The 18951-nt window shown below is 50.6% G+C and overlaps 2 protein-coding genes across 10 annotated transcripts in view; one reads left to right on the forward strand and one right to left on the reverse strand.

Annotated features, from left to right (window-relative positions):
- PSME3IP1 (proteasome activator subunit 3 interacting protein 1) overlaps nt 1–6634 on the forward strand; it is a 34877-nt gene extending 28243 nt beyond the window's left edge. For all 5 annotated transcript variants that reach the window (XM_006745522.3, XM_081806553.1, XM_031041602.2 and 2 more), the window contains one exon: nt 5838–6634. In XM_006745522.3, coding sequence (XP_006745585.1) covers nt 5838–6055 — 218 coding nt within the window. In that variant the 3' untranslated portion in view covers nt 6056–6634. The remainder of the gene's footprint in view (nt 1–5837) is intronic.
- Nucleotides 6635–7641: 1007 nt separating this feature from the next.
- Nucleotides 7642–18951, reverse strand: part of CPNE2 (copine 2) — a 50663-nt gene continuing 39353 nt past the window's right edge. For 3 of the 5 annotated variants that reach the window (XM_081806548.1, XM_081806547.1, XM_081806546.1), the window contains 2 exons: nt 14313–14549; nt 12464–13033 (listed from right to left, as the gene is read on the reverse strand). In XM_081806548.1, coding sequence (XP_081662674.1) covers nt 12926–13033; nt 14313–14549 — 345 coding nt within the window. In that variant the 3' untranslated portion in view covers nt 12464–12925. Of the gene's footprint in view, nt 10675–12463; nt 13034–14312; nt 14550–18951 lie in introns of those variants that run through there. The other 2 variants (XM_081806545.1, XM_081806544.1) reach the window with 2 other exon arrangements.

The following is an 18951-nucleotide window of genomic DNA, read 5'->3' on the forward strand; positions in this document are numbered from 1 at the left end:
TTTACAAGAATGTGTATTCATCCCCACTATTTAATTCCAAAACATTTTCATCACCCCAAAAAGGGACCCCATGCCCCTTAACAGTTACACCCCATTCTTCCCTCTCCCCAGCCACTGGCAACCACTCTTCTACTTTTCTCTATGGATTTGCCTTTTCTGGATATTTCATATAAATGAAATCATGCAGTATGTGGTTTTTTTGTGTCTAGCTTTTTATTTAACCTTTCACTTTACAAAGGTCATCCATGTTGTAACATGTATCGATACTTTTTACAGCTGAATAATCTTCCATTGAATGGTATGCGGCATTTTGTGCAGTCATCAGTTGATTGGCATTTGGGTTGTTCACACTTTTTGGCTCTTCTGAATGATGCTGCTATGAACATTCATGTACAGATTTTTGTGTGAACAACTATTTTCAGTTCTCTTGGGTATATACCTAGGAATGGCATTTCTAGGTCATATGGTAACTCTGTGTTTATATGGTTGACTTTTTGAGGAATTGCCAAATTGTTTTCTCAAGCAGCTGTACCATTTTTACGTTCTATCAGCAATATATAAAGGTTCCAGTTTCTTTATATCCTTTTTTAAAAAATATTTGAGAGAGAGCACAAGAGAGAAAGAGAGAGAGGGAGAGCAGGGGGGAGAGGGAGAGGGAGAAGCAGACTTTCTGCTCAGCAGGGAGCCCGATGCAGGGCTCGATCCCAGGACCCTGAGATCAGGACCCGAGCCAAAGGCAGACCCCCAGCCCACTGAGCCACCCAGGTGTCCCTTTACATACTTATCAACACTTGCTATTGTCTTTTTTATTCTGTTCATTTTTGTGGGTGTGAAGTGATATTTCATTTCCCTAATGACTAATGATGATGGCATTATATACTTATTGGTCATTTGTATATCTTCTTTGGAGAAATATTTACTCAAATCCTGAGCCTATTTTTAAATTGGGTTACTTATCTTTTTAATGTTGAGTTGTAAGAATTCTTTATATATTCTGGATACTAGACATTTGTCAGATATATGATTTACAAATATTATCTTCCTTACTGTGGGTTTCATTTTCTTGATAGAGTCATTTGGAGCACAAAATTTTTAAATTTTGAGAACATCTAATTTATCTATTTTTTTTTTGGCTTGCTTATGCTTTAGGTGTCATATCTAAGAAACCATTGCCTAATCCATGGTCATGAAAACTGAGACCTGTGTTTTCTTCTAAAAGTTTTATGGTTTTAGCTCTTACATTTTGGTCTTTGATCCATTTTGAGTTATTTTTTGTTTATGGTTTGAAGTAGGGATGCATTTTCATTCTGTGTGTATATTCGGTTGGTCTGCACCATTTGTTGAAAAGACTCTTTTTACCAGACTGAATTGTCATGGCATTTTTGCTGAAAATCAGTTATCCAACATGTATGGGTTTATTTCTGGACTCTCCTCTTCCATTGATCTGTATGTCTATCCTTATGCCATTACCACACAGTCTTGATCACTGTAGCCTTGTAGCAAGTTCTGAAATTGGGAAGTGTGAGTTCTCCAAATTTTGTTCTCTTTCAAGATCATTTTGGTTATTCGAGGTCTTTTGCAAATCCATATGAATTTTGGGATCAACTTATCAATTTCAATAAAAAAGGCAGTTGGGATTTTGATAGGGATTGCTTGAATCTGTAGATCAGTCTGAGAATATTGCCATCATACGGCATCTTTACAATAGGCTATTATGTCTTTTAAGTCTCATTTGACCTATAAGTTCTTCCTTTATATATTTATTTTTTTGTTTCCTTTGTTTTTGTGAAGAAACTGGGTCTTTGTCTTGTGGAGTTTCCCATACTCTAGATTTTGCTGATTGTGTCTCCGTGGTATTCCTTTATTCCTCTGTTTCCTGTAAAATGGTAATTAGATCTTGAGCTCAGTCAATTCAAGTTGATTTTTTTGGCAAGAATACTTCATATGTTGGTTTGTGCTTCCTATCATCATCATCGTTATTTTAATTTACATACTCTTCTGTTCATTGCTTAATTCACATGTACCTTGGGGATCATTACATATCTGTACACAAAGAGCTTCATTCTTTTTTAAGACTGTATAGTATTCCATTATATGGTTGCACCATAGTATATTTATCCAATTTTTTAAATAAAGATTTATTTATTTTAGAGAAAGAGAGAGCTCACAAATGCAAGTTAGGGTAGGGACAGAGGGAGAGGGAGAGAGAGAATCTCAAGCAGATTCCCCACTGAGCATGGAGCCCGATGCAGGGACCTATCTCACAACCCTGAGATCATGACCTGAGCCGAAATCAAGAGTCAGACACTTAACCGACTGAGCCACCCAGGTACCCCTATCTTGTTTTTTATGATGAACATTTAGATTGTTTCCATTTTTTCTCTGGTATGAGGTTTCATTAAATAACTTTGTACATGTATCATTTGTCACATTCATGCTGTATTAGGGTAGATGCTTAAAGGAATTATTGGGCCAGAGAGGATATAAATTTGTATTTCAGATAAATGTTGCAAAATTGCCCTGCAAAGAAGTTATCCCAGTTTACATTCTCATCAGCAATGTAGGAGCTCCATTTCACTGATATCTTTTTAATATATAGGAAACTTGCTAAATTGGCTGCTTAAATAGGATTAAGTGTATATTGTGTATGTATACACATAGGTATATAAAACTTTACAGAAATCTTAAACGTACCTCAACTAGTTAACTAGTAGCCCTGTATCTGGTGCTTATTCCCTTGTAGGAACTATTTGTATCATTCAGTAGAAAGGAAAACTTGTGTGGCTTTTTTAAACTATCTCAGGCAGACACCATGTTTCAGAACCACCTTTCTTAATCCCTTTGTCCTCCCCCACTCCATTCTCACAGTAGCATTCTTACAGCTGGGCATGAAATACCCTCTTTTGCTAGAAGCTAAGGCCCCACAGGAAGAATATCCCCTGAAAGCTTGCTTGAGAGTCTTGTCCTTGGCAGTAGAAGGCTTTGCCCCTTTAGTCCTCCCAGAAGATAGCTCTGTAACCCTAATGGAGATTTAGGCTTCTCCCACTGGAGGCTCTGAACTTAAGCTCCAAGCAGAGCCAGTGAATGAATGCACAGTTGGCCCCATTGACTCTCAAGTCACGCATCTGTTTGAATCCCAAGAACATTCTCTGTTAGTAATTTTCGGTGTTAATTTGGTATGACAACGTGGTCCTGCAAATGCAGAAGTTGGCAGGAACTTCACTAAATGGGTGAGATCAGAGGGCACCATTTTGTTCTCTTTGGACAGTGTAACTATTTTTGGAATGAAATTTGTCAGAATTGCAGTCTCTTTTCTTTCTTGAAACCTAGATAATCGAGAGATTTGGTCTTTTGGCTTAAACTCTGCTGATGCCACCATGGTGCAGATGCCTTGGTTTCATTTCTTTCTTCCTTCCTTTCTTTCTTTCCCTTTCTTTCCTTTCCTCCCCTCCCTTCCCCTCCCTTCCCCTCCCTTCCCCTCCCTTCCCCTCCCTTCCCCTCCCTTCCCCTCCCTTCCCCTCCCTTCCCCTCCCCTCCCCTCCCCTTCTTCCTCTTTCTTTCTTTATATTTATTCATTTGGGGGGGGGGTGGAGAGAGACTCTCAAGCCGACTCACCACTGAGCGCAGGACTCAATCTCATGAGATCATGATCTGAGCTGAAATGAAGAGTCAGATGCTTAACTGACTGAGTCACCCAGGCACTCCTCCTTGGTTTTATTTCTGTGGCTGGCTTCTATCTTTCCCTTAGGCCAGCTCTAGTTTGCACAGGTACTCTGAACTTAATCTTCCTTTTGTATCTAAGACAGAGCCTAAAATTCAGTTCACCCTTGAAATACTTAATAAAATGACATCTCACTGAACAGCTTCACATAAATTATTTTTCTAAGTAAATGGTTTATACCCTTATAAGATGGCAGGTTTTATTTTGTTTTTTTTAAACCAAATAGTACTTTCTTTTTTTTTTTAAGATTTTGTTTATTTATTTATTTATTTGAGAGAGAGAGAGAGAGTGCACAAGCGGAGAGGAGAGGGAGAAGCAGGCTCCCTGCTGAGCTGGGAGCCGGACGTGGGGCTTGATCTAGGGATCATGACCTGAGCCGAAGGCATATGCCTAACCAGCTGAGCCACCCAGGCGCCCCTGTTCTCCCAAGTTTAAATGCCATTTGTTCTTTTTCTGTGAACTGTTCATGCCTTCTGTCCGCTTCTTTTTAAAGTTATTTATTTTAGAGAGAGCACAAGTGAGCATGGGGGGAGGCCCAGAGGGAGAGGGAGAGTCCTCAAGCAGACTCCTTGCTGAGCATGGAGCCCAACGTAGGACTCAATCTCATGACCCCAAGATCATGACCTGAGCCACCATCACGAGTTGGACACTCAACCGACTGAGCCACCCAGGCACTTCTGTCCCCTTTTCTTTCTTTCTTTTTTTTTTTTTAAAGATTTTATTTATTTGACAGAGAGAGACACAGCGAGAGAGGGAACACAAGCAGGGGGAGTGGGAGAGGGAGAAGCAGGCTCCCCACAGAGCAAGGAGCCTGATGTGGGACTCGATCCCAGGATCGTGGGATCATGACCTGAGCTGAAGGCAGTCGCTTAACCGACTGAGCCACCCAGGCGCCCTTCTGTCCCCTTTTCTATTCAGTGGTTGGTTGGTTGGTTTTGGAAAAACTCTTTATATCCCAAAGAAATCTGCTTTTGTGATATTTGTTGCAACTGTCTGCCTCTGCTTTCCTGTAGTCTTGTCACCACCATCTCTACGAGCAGTGTCACCTCTTGTTTCACTTTTCTGTCTCTGTGTTTCACTGCTGCCTTTCTTCAGCAGCTTCTCTTCCCTTATTAGAACTTCCTGTAAGACAAGCGAATTCACTGAGCTCCTGAACTCTTTGTATTGGCCGCTGGAGATCTCTTTTTGTTTCTCAGTGGTATTTTTTACTTACTCCTGACTTCATATACTTGGAACCATGTATCCTTTTCACATTTACGTGAAGTGTTTGTTAGGGGCTTGTTAAGGCAAAAGCCTAGAAAGATACATGGGGCTTGTTAAGGCAAAAGCCTAGAAAGATACATGCTTGTCAGCCTGAGAAAGGTTTGAACTCCAACCCTTACTCTACAGTGAGCTCTGGTATTGTTTTAGTACATTATTATTATTATTATTGAGAGAGAGAGAGAGCACAAATGCATGAGTGGGAGGGGGGTTGAGGAGTAGAGGGAGAGAGAGGATCCTAAGCAGGCTCCACGCCCAGCTCGGAGCCTGACGCGGGGCTTGATCTCATGACCTGAGCCAAAACACAGAGTTGGATGCTTAACTGACTGAGCCACCCAATCGTCCTAGTTTTTTGATTCAGATTTGGTTTAACATTTTTTACTCTCAGTGGCCTTTAACCTTGGCCTAGTCGTTTGACCCCCCTCATCAGTAAAATGGGGGATACCTACATATCAGGTTGTTGTAGAGATTCATTGAGGCTGGAAATATTTAGAGGCAATGAGAGGAGTAGAGTAGAGTCCTTAACTTTTCCTCTCACCCTCAAGTCCCTGCATTTCCTAGATTGAGGCTTTCCATCCCTGAGGTGCTGCCGTGGCTCTGGGTTTCCCAGGGCGAAAAGAGCCCTGCCTACTTGGTCACATTCTGCACCATCTTAAAATGTTTTCTGAGCATGGCGTCAGTTTTGTCAACGGTAAAAAAAGGAACACAGCTGTTGGATGTGGGTGCCAGTGGTGCCGACTGCATAGGGTGGTTGGGGCTTCGTGGGATAGCCTGGGGCCCAGTGCCCAGTGCGTGGCGAGGACCCGTCAGCTCTGGGAAAGGAGGTGAAGTCACGGCCCTTCCTCTTGTCTTGCAGAAGCCCCGTCCTGCATGTCTCTCGGCAGCACGTCCCTGAGCGCCCCTTCCATCCACTGCCCCTCCGCTGCAGTCTGCATCGGCATCCTCCCGGGCTTGGGCGCCTACTCCGGGAGCAGCGACTCCGAGTCCAGCTCTGACAGCGAAGGCACGATCAACGCCACCGGCAAGATCGTCTCCTCCATCTTCCGAACCAACACGTTCCTTGAGGCTCCGTAGCTCCTGTGTCCCCCCCTCCTCTCCGCCCCGACCCCACCAGAGCTCCTGCCCAAGAGTAGGCTGGACGGTTTGTTCCAACTCCGGGCACCACCTCCCCCAGAACTCCTTTGCCCGCTTCCTGTGCACACCGTGACATTCTTAACCTCATCTAAAAATGTGCCAGAATTCACTTGTGGCCCAACTTGTGTTTGGTTTCTCTTTCCACTCCAGTGCAGATGTCCAGCCCTGTCCTGCTGCCTCTTTCCTCGCTGCCGTGGTGGGGAGGGGGCTGCGGCTCCACGGAGATTCCCCTGAAAATGCCCTGGGAAGATAGGCACCCGCTGGGGTGCAGTGTTTGGATGCCGTTGCTTTCTTGTTTTCTTCTTTGTTTCCTTTCCTGACAGCACAGGAAGCAAGGGCAGTTACGGGACAGGTATCATTTAAACCTCTCTTCCAGCAGAACACACCATGTGGTTGTACTGCGTGGTGGCTCATGTTGGGGGGCTGGGGGGAGGAGGGCCCCAGGTGATGGACTGCTGCACTCCCTTGGAACTAACCGATTCTTGATGTTGTGTGACTAAGTAAAGATTATAAACTACATCTGCTGGGGGTGTCACTTAGCGCTCATCACTCATTGTGGAGTTTTTCCGTATTCCTCCTTCCTTCTTCTCCTTCTCCCTCCGTCCAACGCCATTTAAGACCCTAAATCTTAGAGAAACGAACATGGGCCTTATTTCATCATGGCCAGAAAGCAGAAGTGCAGGTAGGTATGTAGACGAGATGACTTATTTCTAGCAGCTTCTGGAATTCTGAGTGCCAACCAGTGGGACACACCTGCATATTCTGACTCGACTCTGTGCTCTGTTGAGGCCCCTCTCTGTTCGGTATGCTTATAGTTGAGGCTTCTAAATGTGGAAGCTCTTTCTGGCCTAAAGGTGCTGCCCTGTCCATGCCTCCCCTCTGCTCCTCTCCCTTCCTGCACAGGGCAGCTTCAAGACTGTGAGCAGCCAAGACCTCTGTCTCCTAAAGGGAGGCTCTCCCTCTAGGACGGAGAGAGATGAGGTTAGAGGGAGGCATGGGCTTGAAAAACAAAAACAAAAAAATCTGTAGGCTCCCCTGCTCCAGGAGAATGAGTCTGTACAGTTCTCTCTTCCCCTGGGTTCCTACGTCAATTGTTTCTACTTCTTTGGGTGTGAGACGTAGAGAGACACACACAGAATGTGTTGACACTGTGATGCTGGCAGGCAGAGCAGCTACTCATTTTAATGTGGGCAGAGAGGCCCCTGGTTCTCCTCCAACCCACTGCTTTTCCCCTTCCAATACAGTGACACTCGTGCCTGTTAGCAGATGGTGACTTCCCTTCACCCATAAGTGATGCCTTGTGAATCCTTCCTCCTTTTCAGGACCGCTCCGTGCTAATTGTTCCTGACTGTCAGCACAGGCGCTCGGCTCCATCCTAACAGACAAGACATTTAGGTAAAACTGTGTAGGCACCTTCTGCTTCTCTGCTCCATTGTTCCTGCGATTGAGCTGTTGTCCTTGCAGCACGCACACTGTTTCGGGAGGCAGACCAAGGATTCAGGGGCACCATCTCTTTGTGGTTTGACTTTTTTTTTTTTTTAAAGATTTTACTTATTTGTGAAAGAGCGCACGAGTGGGGGGGAGGGGCAGAGGGAGAGGGAGAAGCAGGTTCCCCACTGAGCCAGGAGCCCAACAAGGGGCTCAATCCCAGGACTCTGGGATCATGACCTGAGCCGAAGGCAGACGCTTAACCATCTGAGCCACCCAGGCGCCCCTGTGGTTTGACTTTTAAGAAGCCATTACTATACCTCATGGCCTCTGTTGTTGGGAGAAGGGGACAAAAGGTTGTAGGGATTAAAACTGTACATTAACTTGAAAGCTAATGCACCTGACCGAGAACAAGATCTTGCTTTTTCTGTACCGGATCTTGCACTCCCAACTCCCTCTCCATCTACTATAAGCTAGATTGCGTTGAGAAAGTTGAGGCTCCTCACATGGAGATTTCTGGTCTGTGGTATCACAGGGGAGGCTGGGAGTCAGTGGTGATCATCTCATCGTGTTCATTGTACCTGTTGGTGTAGAGTCCTGGAATGGAGACACATGTCCCGTAGAACCATGACTAGCAGAGCAGGACCTGGTCTCCCCGGTAGAGGAAGCAGGCTTGAAAAGCATCCAGTGTAGACAGTGTGGTTCCAACCCAAAGAAGGATAGAAAAAACAGGGACTGCTTTAATCCATAAAGTGCAGCCATCAGGCCTGAATAAATAATTGGGGCTTATAACTAGGTAATAAGGGCTAAAGACAAAGTGTGTGGTGGGGTTTCTTTAAACCTGCTTACATTGTCTTGAGTGGTAGTATTCTTACAACTCTTGAACCAGGCAAGGGAGAAAGCCTGTTTGCCAGTTCTCTCTGGATTATCTAGCCTGTGTCATACCACGCCCTCTCAACCACTTCTAACTTTGGACCCTGTTACCCGCTTGGGTGGGGAGAAAGTGTGAAATTCAAAGCATCCATTTTTCCATCTATAAAAAGCAGGGGAGCTGATGTGACTGGACCCAGAGACGATCTGGCGATCCTACATATGCCTTCCCTGGTCTCAGGACCCAGAAGGAGAGAAGAGCTGGCTTTAGGTGCATCTTAGACTGGAAGTTGGGCCCCTAACTAGGGGTGACCTGGGCCAGCTCTTTGCATCCTTGTTCCTTCCACTCTCCACCTGGAGTTCTTCCCTTCTGGCTACCTCCTTTCTACCCAGGACAAGCCGCTTTTGCCTCAGACTTCCGCCCATTGCTTCTGCTTCTCCCTGGGAACTAGTTCCCCCTTCCCTGGATATGCTGCGGTGGTTATGAGCTTAGAGCTAGACATTTACTAGCTGGGTCAGTGGGGCAAGGTCCTTAACCTCTCGGGGCTTCAGTTTCATCCTTGGTAAATAGAAATAATGATACCAACTTTCTAGTGAGGGTGAAAGCTAGTCTGGATTAGGTACTTGGTGTGGGATCTGGTACAGAGTGTTCAGTGAATGGTAGCCATCCTCAATAGCCCTGATACTGCTGGCCTCCCCTGTTTCTGGGTAGGGTGTCCAGAGCTTCTGTTAGTGGTGATGTATGGCAGGTCTTCCCATCCTACTGGCATTCCTCAGTTGCAGCTAGAACATCGACACGATGAAGGGTCTGATCTGGTCGTCAGAGCTCCAACCACCAGCTTCTGCTGTATGCTTCCCTCTCAGCTAAATGTTAATTGCTTAGGCACACCCGGTTCCTTGGCGCGGGTGTCCTACTCGTGGGTATATGGCTCAGCTGTTGTCTTAAGCCCCTTCCAGAAAAACAAAAAGGAGAGCCTAATGGCAGTGCACCATCATTTGGACTTGAGTGTTGTCTTGATTTTCCCAGCCTACTTACGCATAACGGTATGGAATGAAGGTTCTGCTTGGTGGGAGGCTAGAATCTGGGCAACATCCTTGTAGTCACAGGGTGAACACAAGCCAGTTTGCACATTCGTGCCTTAGTGATGCTGGCAAGGGCTGACATTTTGCTCCCTTACCTGCTGGTGCTATGGTTTAAGGAGAATGGGAGTGTCACAGCAGTGACAGGCAGAATGTGGTCCAGCCTCACAGCTTTGTAGAGGAGAAGGGCAGCAAACCCCAGAGACAGCCACCACTCTGAGCTGTTGGCGGGGCTTCACCCTTGCTATTTCAGTAACAGGCACATCATTATGCCTTACGTGGATTTGTTTCACTCATTCAATACTGAGGCCTGCTATGTGTGTGCCAGGCACTGTTTGGGACATTTGTTTGTTTTTTAAGATTTTATTTATTTGAGAGAGCACACAAGCAGGGGAGGGGTAGAGGGGCAGAGGGACAAGCAGATTCCCCGCTGAGTAGGGAGCCTGACTCGGGGCTCGATCCCAGAACCCCGAGATCATGACCTGAGCCGAAGGCAGCCGCTTAACTGAGCCACCCACGTGCCCCGGTTTGGGACATTTGTGGACCATTTTTGTGGCCTGTAGTGTCTTTCATCCTAAAAAAAAGTCCTGTGAAGCAGCCCTTCTCTACATTTGATAGAGAAAATTGAAATTCATAGTGGTTCAGTGACTTGCGTGAGGTTGCACAGTTAGTTCACAGAACCAGAATTTTAATTTGAGCCTTTAACTCTTTAAGTCTGGTTTTTTTGTGGTTTCAGTGAAATTTTTAAACAAATGCTAGTGCCCAGGCGTCTGCAGCAGTGATGGAAGGGTGAAGGGATATTTCCGATTTCCAAGGTCACTTTTAGCTTGCTTTCCATGTACCAAGAACCAAGTATCAGCATCACCAAGGCTCTGTTTTTATTGAGATATTATTGATACTAGTTTCAGGTAACAATTCAATATTGTAAGTATTGCAGAATGGTCCATCCATTTTTCTTGTGATGAGAGCTTTTAAGATCTACGCTCTTGGCAGGTTTCTGATACACAATAATACAGTATTAACTATAGTCACCAGGCTGTATATTACATCCCCAGGACTTATTTTGGCTTTGTTTTTTTTTTTTAAGTGGTGATTTGGCCTGGTCAGGAGTTTGGGTGCATTCCTTTCCCCTGTGAACTTGAGCCAGCTGGGAGAGGGCTTGCTTGACTGATCCACTCAACCTGGGCAGAGAAGGGGGAAGAAAGCAGAGATGTCGGGGTCTGCTCCCATGAAGCTTGGAGGTGAGGGCCGTGGCCACCACACCTGAGGTAGGTGGTCCGTAAGAGTTTGAGCATTTGGGATGGACATCAGCATAAGGCAGGGACTCGACCGTAACATGGCCCAATAGATGTCTATCTTCCTGGTTTTACCAGTCTGGTAAATTCCTCCTGGGGGCAGGGTATAAGGGAGAAGTCTGCATGAGAAGATACACCTGTCCCCTGAGGGCTAAGAAGGGGATGTGGGGCTGGGAGGAGAAGGCTGCTCCCCTTTAGAGACTTCTGGTCAATCATAGCTTGACAGATTAGGGGGTATGGCTCAGGACTAAAGCATTTGACTGCAGAACTTGACAGATTATTCCAGGCTTGGATGGGTACAAACTTCCCTGGATGTGACATCCAGCTGGACTCACTTCAGCTGCTGAACAGGTGGGCAAACGAGCAGACTTGTGCTGTTGTTCTAACTCCCAGTCTTACAGCTGGCCCAAGCAAGGGTTAGGCACGAACCGAAGGAGCCAAGACGCACTGGCCCTGGGTCCATCCATGTTGCCAGCTGGCCCCATGGGCCACTGTGCTGTGATTGCCCAGAGGTCCTTGGGGAAATGGGGCGCCATGCAGTCCTGCAGCCCTCTCAGAAGTGAAGGAGTCCCGAAAGGATATTTCAACTCACTTTTGGTGGCTGCAGAACCATCAGGGCATTGGAAGCTGAGGATAAAGATCTCAGATCCTCACACTGTCAGCAGGTAGATGGGGGTCCTTGAGGCTACCAGGCACCTGGAGTTGGGAACCTCCCTGGTAGTGCCCAGCTCTAGAGGGCCCCAGTGACAATGACTGACCTGGGAGAGTGGGTCAGGATAATAGATCTCCCAGATTGAGTGCAGAGAAAGGATAAATTCATTAGCAACTTGAGCAGACTCCTTTGCAGAGTCAGAGGAAGATGCTGTGTAGTAAGCACGGGCTCTGGAATCGGGCAGATCCGGATGTAAGTTCTGGCTCTGCCTCTGCGACATTTGATTAGCTTCTCTGCTCGTTTCCTCATCTCTGAAATGGTCATAGGCATAGGCTCTAGACTATTGGAAGGTTCATCAAGATTATGCCTGCAAAGCTCTTAATGCGGAGCCAGACCAGCGCTTAGTAGAACTGTTATTGGTTGCACAGAAGCCTGGGGCACAGGGGTGACAGAAACTCCAACGGGGAGGTAGATAAGACAAAAGGATGTGTTATGTGGAAGAAAGGGGAGAACTGGGAGGACCCCGAGAGTGGGCCCCTGGCTGGCTTCATGAAGTGGGGCCTAGAAACGAACAGCAGCTGTCAGCTTAGCATCATGCGGGCAAAGAGGCTGTCCCGCACTGTAGACCACAGGGCGTACCCAGAGGCCCGGGAGGCCCGAAAGAGGAGCAGATAGGTGGCTGCGACGGCCACCTTGCGTGTGTGTCTGGGTGCGCGTGCGTGCGCGCATGCAGGGCAGTGTGTAGATTGAGGAGGGCGGGTACCACGTGGTAGTGGCTGGGCCTGGGGATCCCGGGACTGGTGTAGGCTCCGCAGGGGCTACGGTTGCTGGTGGGGGCCCGGGGCATTTTATCTATCCGCAGATACGTATTGAGCCTGTGCTCTGTGCCAAGTCCTGTTGCCAGTTTGAGTACTGTGTGCATGGAACGCGTGCCCCACCTTGCTGGGGGAAAGAGCTTTTTATGTTTCCTTCCCCAGATCACTGAGCCCATCAGGTCCCAGCTGAGGGAGGCGCTGACACAGGGACATTGGAAACTCCTTTATTACCCTGAGTATAACAACTAGAACACAATCACAGTATAAAAAAACAGCAGGAAGTAAGTGCAGGCAATGACACAAAGTATGCACTGGGGACACGCTCCTTTCAGGGTCTGCAGCTAGTTATTTGGAAGAAGCCAGTTAGGATTGTAAAAATTTTCTCTTTAATAACAATTTCACTAAAATTATACAAAGTACATTCAATACTTAAGGGGAGGGAGGAAGCCAGTTTGGCCCGGAAGTATCATCTGTTGACTCCAACAAAGGAAGCCCAGCTGAGCTGGGGGAAGGTGGGGGGGTGGAGGTCTGGTTGTAGAAAATAAAAACGTGGATGGGTTAAAAACAAGGCCCCGCCCCCCCCGCCCCACCAGGAAGCAGGGTGAGCGTGCACGTTCCTGGGAGGGCGGGAGGCCCAGCCGGCATGCTGCTGCTGGGCCTGGGCTGGTGCTCAGGCAGGCTCCGAGTGGGTGGGGGGCAGGTTTTTATGCTTGAAATACTGCACGACTTGTTGGGGCAGTTCTGCCAACACAGCTTTGGCCAAGGTCTCTTTCGCTGCCTGTGGGGCCAAGGGGGAGGTGGAGAGGAGAGATAGGAAGGGTCAGTGGAAGACCATGGTGAGGGGGCTCCATGCCCAGACTGCTTTAAGAGACGGTGTCCCTGGAGGACAGAATCAGGGCCAGGGCTGTCTAGAACTCGAGTCCCTTGTCCCAGCCAGGGTCTGAAACCCCACTGCTAGCACTGCTCTTCCTTTACCTGAAGTCTCTTTCCTTGAGCACTTGAGATGCCCGGGGATCACATTTTAAGATGAATGTGTCTGTGGGAGGCTTTTCAGGGAAAGAGACAGTGGAGGCGAGCTGCACAGCCTACTCACCTGACAGACATTTCCTGAGCACCTTCTTGGCCCATATAAATGGGCCAGGACTGTCTGGCTCACTGCTGAATGCTCAGCCACAGGCCAGCCATGGGGAGGTGCTCAGTCAGTGTCCTGTGCATGAATGGGGGGCCGAGGCCCAGCATTTGTCCTCAGGAAACTAAGGCTCCAGAGGAAGGAGTTGGACCACCTCAGGCAAACCCAGAGGGCACTGGGTAGAGGTGTGAGCACCACTGGGTATAAAACAGTGGTAAGTTCTTGCTAGGACTGGCTTGTAGGATCTGCACCACAGAACCCCAAGAGTCCCTATGGCTGAGGGCACCAAGGTCTGGAGAGGTCAGGGACTTGCCCAAGGCCACACAGTAAGCATCTAGTTAAATAAGAGTTGGGCTCCCAGGTGATGGGACAGGGGTGGCATCTGAGACTGCTCCCCCTGGGATCCTGGTGGGTCCAGCTGCTAGTGCAGTGACCTTGTGGGCAGACCTGGGGTCACCTGCAGATAGGCCCAGAGCCATCTCCAGGAACAAGGTGGGGCCACCAGTCCCCGTGCAGGGCAGGCCATCCTAAGATGTGCCTTGTTTTCTATCTGTGAAGTAGGCTGGTTGAGGTGTGACTACCCCCAAAAGCCTCTCTCACCCCTGGGCCTTTGCTCTCAGCCCCCTATCTGCCTGGAATGCTTTGCCCCACCTGGATAACTCCAACTTCTGGTTCAGGACCTTGGTCGGAGGGCAGGGCCTCCCTGAAACCCTGCGCTGGAGCCCCAGTGTGGGTTGGGCACCGCTCCCTAGGTTCCATGAGCTTGCTGAAGCCGGTGCTCACATGGTCGTAGGGGCTCGTGTGGGGGTGGGCCCTCGGGCAGCACACAATAGAGCGGAGGGCAGAGGAGCCCAAGACAGTCATCCTTATTAACTCTGGTTGCTGGGGTCCCCTAAGCACCCCCTCCCCAGCCTGGGCCCACACTCACGTTGCGGAACTCTCGGAAGGGCACGAACTGCACGATGTCACGGGCCGCCTCCTCCCCGGTGTGCGAGCGCAGAGTGCGGCTGTCCCCGTCCAGGAACTCCATGGCGGCGAAGTCAGCGTTGCCCACGCCCACGATGATGATGGACATGGGCAGCTTGGAAGCCTGCACCACGGCGTGGCGCGTCTCCTCCATGTCACTGATGACGCCGTCCGTGATGATGAGGAGGATGAAGTACTGCTGCAGGGAAGAGGCAGCCAGGTGCTCTGAAGTCTCTGGCCCCCCTTCCCCGGCCTCCCAAAACCTTCTGACCCCTGGGAGGACAGCTCTTCATGCCCAGCTGCCGCCAAATCCCAGCCCCAGCCCGCAGCACCCCACCCCTGCAGGCCTCTGGCCATCCAAACCCTGACCTGGTCCCAGCCCGAGGCACAAACTGCCCTCTTCCCCCTGCCCTGGCTGTGACCTTAGACACCGCAGCTCAGTGCCAGGGCCCCAAACTCCAGGCCTGGACCTCCGGTTGCTCTGCTGTGGGGCTCGGGGCAGCTGGCTGACGTTGCCGCGCCTCCGCTTCGTCATCTGCACGGTGGCAGTTGCTGTACCACAGCGGAGCTCTGTGCCCGAGAACTGCATTCCTGGCGGACAGGCCCATGGCCGGGGAGGGAGGCGCATCCCGGCCGACCCGGCCCAGCCTCGCCTTCTCCGCCCCGCACAGATCCCTGCAAGCTGCTCCTTCCCCAGCTGCAGGGCTGGCCTCTGAGACAGGCTGCCTGGCACACAGGCCGGTGCTTCTGGGCACACAGCCTCAAGGCACAGGGTTACTTCTGCAGCGGTCTTTCACTTCCGCGGACGGTACCCAGGAGGGAGTCTCGGGTCGGTTCTAGTGGGCCTTTAACGCCTCTCATGTGCTCACCTTCCTTATTAACAGAGGCGGGAAGCGCAGAGCTTCAGGGGACAACAGTTACTAGCTAGACTTCAATACCAGGTACAATTTATTTTTCCCGTTACTCTCTATATATGGCAAGCGGTAACTTTTCACTTACGGTGGGCTATACAGTTTCCTTATAAAATTACTTAAAAATACTGATTAGCATGGGCATGTATGGCCATAGCATGGACTGTGAACGGGACATGGTGGGCACATGAGGTTCAGGAAGGCTCCCTAGATGGCCTGGGCAGAGGCCCCAGAATACCAAGCCAGCTGACACCTTAGTGTCAGCTCTGTCCTTAGCACCCTCTGGCCCCTTTTTAAGGAACCTGGTTTGCCCCATCTGTAAAATAAACAGAAAAGCCCTATATGGCCCTAATATTCTTTGAGGCTTTTGCCTTCTCGTCTGATCCTTCTGGTTCTCAGGAGAGGAAAAAGGGGGCCAGATTAGTCCAGGTCATAGAGGGCAGAACTGAGCCAGACCCCAGGTCAGCACCTGGCCACCTCACCCAGCAAAACCATTTGCTCACTGGGAACCATACAGAGGCTACAAGTTCAGCCCCCTAGGATGCCCTACTCTCCTGCTTGTCGCCCACGCACAGCCCTGGAAGGAGCGGGTGAGCTGCTCGGAGGTGTAGACCCACCATCCTAACCCACCTCCTGCACTGTGCCTTTAAGAGACTGAGCCCTTGGTGCTGGGGATACCTGTTGCTATGGAGATGGCAGCCTGGATCCCTGCAGTGGAGGGCAGCAGCTGCCAGCCCCCCATGCCTGTGGTTGGAGGGCCTTATAAGCCCATCTACACCCTTGTCCCCCCACAGCCCACCGTCATTCCAGCACCCCTTTTGTAAATGGCCCTCTAACCCCACCCCCCTCCCGCCAGAAATAGTCCAGGGCAAGATTTCCGGGGCACCTAAGCTCGCAGGACGGAAGGCACGGAAGGTCCTGGTGAGGAGGAGGGAGAATGCCTGGCCTCAATCGACAGGTTCACCACTCAGGGCGGGACTGGCGTCCCACCCTACCCCCATGCGGCCCTCAGCTTTCTCCTCTCACTCAGCCGCACGTCTATACCAGGAGATTGGAGCCTCAGGCCTGGGCCTCCCCCAGGCCTTGGATCCTCCTTCCCAGGGAGGCGGGCACAGCCTGGGGCTGGGTTCCCGCAAGACCATGGGCACCACCTGACAGGGTGAGAAAGTCCCTGCTAATGCACCACAGTGCACAGACCCTGCCATCCTCACGCTGGGATTCTGTTTTAGAGATGAGGAAAGGGCTTAGAAGGGGGTTCAGCGACTGCTGGGAACTGGCACAGTCTAGATCCATACACAAGCCTGGCTGACTCCAGAGCTGGGGCTCTTTCCACAGCGTCCCCCTCTGCCACCCCTGTCCCTCCCATTTTGGTGGCCCGGCCTCTCCAGTAATGGGCCCCGGCAGGAGGAGCTTTCCGCACCCTCTCACCCCACTGTCTAGACTGTCAGATGGTCTCAGTGTCTAGGCCAGCAGCCCAGGGAAGAGCCAGAGCCATGGCACTGGACATGAACCCTCCTGTGCGTGCCAGCCAGCCAGCCATAATATCCACAGCCATGGGCCTGATCTCAGCTTCTGCCCAGCCGGGCCAGCCTTGGCAAGGGACCTGCAGCTAACATGTCCTGTGCTTCTCACCCACCCCAGGCGGAGCCTCTACATTCCACTACAACCCCAAGGCTCTACAGCCCCACCCCCAAGACAGAAATGGGAGGGGCTGTAGACGAGGAGAATGAAGGGCAGAACCGGGCAGGAGGAGGTGGGAAAGGGTGCTGCTGTCCCCACAGACAACCCTGGTCTCCCCTACCCCCAAACTTTCCCACCTCCACGCCCTTCCTGGTACCCTTCCTCCTGCCTGGCATACCCTTCCAGCCACAGTTCCAAGACCCATTGGAGCGTCTGCGCCTCCATCCCAAGCCGGTGGAAGGCCCTCCACAGCCCGGAGCTCCACTTCCCCTGCCGGCATTACCCCTTGCGGGGGGCGGGGGGTGTCTCCTCTGGAGATTCCTCTCCCCCACCCGACACCCCGAGTGCTCCTCCAGGCAGCCCTTTGCAACCCTCTTCAGCATCTCCCAGCTCTGGCACCCCGTCCCTGCCCCAGAACCACAGTCAATCACCGTCAGGTCCAACCAAAAATCAAAGCACCCAACACCATTCAAGGATGGAGTAGCTTTTGCCTTTACCCAGAGGTTCTTCAGGCTTCTGGGACTGTAAATAGCCACTTCCCCTAAAGCGTTTAACATACCAGATTTATAAGAAACCGACCACAATAATTCCAGTCAGAGTCTGGGGGAGCTGCTCCCTGGCTTATTTCTGGAAGTTGGCTGCCAAAGACCCTTGGGGTGGGGGGAAATTCCAGGGCCCTGTGTCCCAGCTCCCCCTCCACTAGGACACCAGATACCTAGGTAGCCAAGCAGGAATGGGCCATGGACAGCGAGACCCAGGGCTTATGGGCAGAGAGAAGGATGGGGGCCCCATAATGGGGATCGTCTAGCCCTTTCTGAACCTCTTAATACCCTCAGTGGCTCCCCATGGCCCTCAAGAAAATCCAGGGTCCTCATTGCCTTCCAAGGCCCTGTGGTAGCTGGCTCTCTCCTACTCCCAACTCACTCCTCTCACATCAAGACTTCTTCCTTCAGTTAGGTCCAAACACCCTGCCTCCTGGGCTTTGCATATGCTGTTCCCTCTGCCTGGGGCACTCCACACCCATGCACACACATGACTTTTACGTGGCTAACTCTTAAGCATCCTCCATGTCTCAGCCTGGACATCACTTTTCCAAGAAGGCTTCCCTGAGCCCTCTGGGTTAGGTGCCACCTTTAGGAGGCTGGGCCTTTGTCAGCACAGGTTTAATCAGTGCATCACAGCTGCTGTTTCCCCAGCCAGGTTCCCCACTAGACTGCAGGCTCCGGGAGGGCAGAGGCCGCGCATCATGGTCTCCCTAGTGCCGCACAGAAATATGCTCCGGAAAGATGGGTTGTGTGTGTGAACGGGAGAGTGCAGGCCTGCCTAGAGCAATGCCTCCTACCATCTGCTCTCGAGTTCCTGTACGTGGGTGTGCACGCGTGTGCATATGTCTAGGGCCAGGGAAGGTGAAACCACACTGAGTATTGCCTCCCCCCGCAAAGCGGCTGTATAAAAGTAGCGCTTAATCCACAATTTATTTCCCTTTGCCTTGGGTCTAACTGTGCTCAGGGGCATCCCCAGAAGTGCTTACTGTGTGCCAGGCACCGTGCTGAGCAATTCATGTGCCAATCTGGTTGAATCCTCAGTGTTTCTAGCAGGCAGCCACTGTTCAGCACCTCCACGGTACAGGAGAGGAAACAGGTTCAGAGAGCTTCAAGCAAGCTGCCCTGGGTCACACAGCCAGGCAATGGAGAAGCTGGGGTCTGAATGGGGTCGATGGGCCTCGGGAGTTCGAGGCTGAGCCATCAGGCAGCACCACCTCTGGTGCACGGTGAGCTGCAGGCTAGAGCCAGGCCGGAGGTGGAGAAGCGGATCTGTTTGGACATCAGGGTGAGAGGGGCTGATAGAGACTCTCCGGTCCCACTCCTGCTGGGGGATGGCCCAAGTCACAGGGATGGGGGCACTGCATCCTGGAACGTGAGGATGCCCAGAGAAGGCTGCCTCCCCAGGTTGGAAGGACCGGGTCATGACCAAAGTGGCTGGGGTGTTGAGAGGATCAGGACTGGGCAG

This window comes from Leptonychotes weddellii, chromosome 16 (assembly GCF_054177405.1).
Source record: "Leptonychotes weddellii isolate Sample4059 chromosome 16, ASM5417740v2, whole genome shotgun sequence".
NCBI classification, from domain to species: Eukaryota; Metazoa; Chordata; class Mammalia; order Carnivora; family Phocidae; genus Leptonychotes; species Leptonychotes weddellii.